This window comes from Sinocyclocheilus grahami, unplaced genomic scaffold, assembly GCF_001515645.1.
Source record: "Sinocyclocheilus grahami isolate Dianchi unplaced genomic scaffold, SAMN03320097.WGS_v1.1 scaffold1914.1, whole genome shotgun sequence".
Taxonomy (NCBI): domain Eukaryota; kingdom Metazoa; phylum Chordata; class Actinopteri; order Cypriniformes; family Cyprinidae; genus Sinocyclocheilus; species Sinocyclocheilus grahami.
Window position 1 is genome coordinate 63,486 of NW_015507093.1, and position 2,173 is coordinate 65,658.

General features: G+C 40.8%; 1 protein-coding gene across 1 annotated transcript in view; it reads right to left on the reverse strand.

Annotated features, from left to right (window-relative positions):
- nucks1a (nuclear casein kinase and cyclin-dependent kinase substrate 1a) overlaps positions 1–865 on the reverse strand; it is an 11,199-nt gene extending 10,334 nt beyond the window's left edge. Inside the window, exon 1 of the mRNA XM_016259738.1 lies at positions 579–865. Coding sequence (XP_016115224.1) covers positions 579–603 — 25 coding nt within the window. The 5' untranslated portion in view covers positions 604–865. The remainder of the gene's footprint in view (positions 1–578) is intronic.
- Positions 866–2,173: the final 1,308 nt, after the last annotated feature.

Here is a 2,173-nt window from a genome sequence, read left to right on the forward strand (position 1 = left end):
CCCCCCCCCCTTGGCCTCCCCCCGGTCGTGTTAATTTACCCCAAAAAAAAAAAAAAAAAAAAAAAATCTCTCAAAACGCGCTTCCCTGCCCAAAAACACCAACTGGCTTTCGCAACCCATTGTTTCTGCATCACTGAGATATGTGCGCATAACAGGTAACAAAATCACTTGAGTGGGCCAATGAGCACCTTCAGTGGGATTTTATTACCCCTCCTGAAGCTTTGGCGGGGATGAATGGGAAGCCATATTCTCACTGGCTTAACGTACAAGCAAACACGAAGCCTTTGAGTGCTTCTCACACAACAAATATATTCTGAAATGTAGGTAGGTGATGCACAAGGAACACCAGATCGCAGAATCCTGGTTGAAGCACGTTAGAAACGTGCGAGATCTAGCCAGAAATATAAAAGAGACAGTCCTCCGCCACTGGGAAAGAAGACAACGAGCAAAATGCATGCACGAATGAGCAAAAACGTTACCAAACCGAGCTCTAAACAAGAAGCCACGGATGCCTGGCACATGCGTGAAGCCCAGGACTGTGTGTGCATGCAGCAGCCATCAGCAGGACGAATGGAAACCCACGTACCTCACTGGTCTTGCCATTTTGCAGGAATACTGTAGAGGTTACAATTGTGAAAGAGCAAAAGAAAAGCACGGAAAATGGAGACGAAGTGTGGTATTTTAAAACACAAGAGGGCTAAAGGTGACGACGCAAAACCAAATCCCTGTGCTAAAACTGAAACAATGCGGGAAACACTCCTGCTCTACGAAAGTATTTAGTTTAAACTGTACCTTCAGCTACTCAAAATGGTGAATAAAACAAACTGAAACTGCAGCCTTCGCGCAACCTAACGATTGGATGGTGGGCGGGCATTTGTGTTTAAGCTCCGCCCGCTCGGCTGGATTTGCCCAGAGAGCGACGCTATTGGTCAGTTTGAACGAATGTTTGATTTGGGATTGGGTTTCGCGGCTGTCGATCAAACATAAGCAATTACCCTCCCCCTCGTTTGCGGATAGGTTGAACAGCATGGCTCAGAAACAAAAAGAGGCCCTAACGATATGCAAGATGTCCCAGTTTAAGTGTAGAACAACTTTGTGCTGTTTGTTTCGTTTGAAATTAAGTTTATATAAATGACTATGCGCTTTAAATAATGGAGAGCGGTTTGAAAGCCCCAACGTATTCATTTTTGCTGGATACTGGCCTAAAATGGGATTTTAAGTAGATTATTCCTGCAAATATAATGATAGCAAAACATAGTAATGCTAACAGAAAACAGGCCTGATATTGTTGAACCCTTATATCACATTTCATCATTTAAATTTATATGATAAGTATGTTAATGTTCACTGTTATTTGAATGAGAAATCATGTAAATGTTTGGATATTTTACTATTTTTTGACTATCATTTTTATGGCTCAGAAATGATCTTAGTTTGTTGTTGTTTCATTTTTCTCTCTCTCTCTGAGATTAAGTTGGCGTAAATTAATATGTGGTTTAAGAGCATAGAAAAGAAGGGGTTTCGAAAGGTTTAAGACCCACAACGTATTGCGTTTAGCTGACTTTTACCCTAAAACGTGCCTCAGCTTGATAATTATTGAAAACATGTTATTGCAAATGTAATACTATATTACTTTAATGTTGACCTTTATTTGTGTGTATGTTATAAAAGCTTAAAACATCCACCCTTGCTATTTCGATGGAAATGAATGTGAATAGCAATGCAGGCTGCTTGATATTCAGTCTCCAGGGTCACATGACTGCAAGGCATCTGTATTCCAGCATAAGCAATGTATCTAACATGTCATTTCAAAGGATTTTTATGCATACATGAAATGCAGTGACTGTGTATTTCTCTTTATTTCTGTTCCAGGGAAAAGGATGTCTTCCTCTTTATTCCCCCAGTCTTTCGCTGCAGACCCTGGAATCCTCTCTGCTCAGCAGTTATTGAAGTGAGGAGAAGGCATGTCTCCATGGCAACCAGGTATGATTCTCATCCATTTCATTTATTTATTTAGTTGCCCATCCATCAGTGTTTGCATTTCTTTAGCCTTCTCTAATCTTCCGAAGCATCTCTGTATGAGTTCCTGAGAAAGAAATCTGCTACTATCAAGGGTCAGTCGTCTCATATTGTTTTTGTTTATTTGGATGCATGTCATCTGTTGCCACAGCAA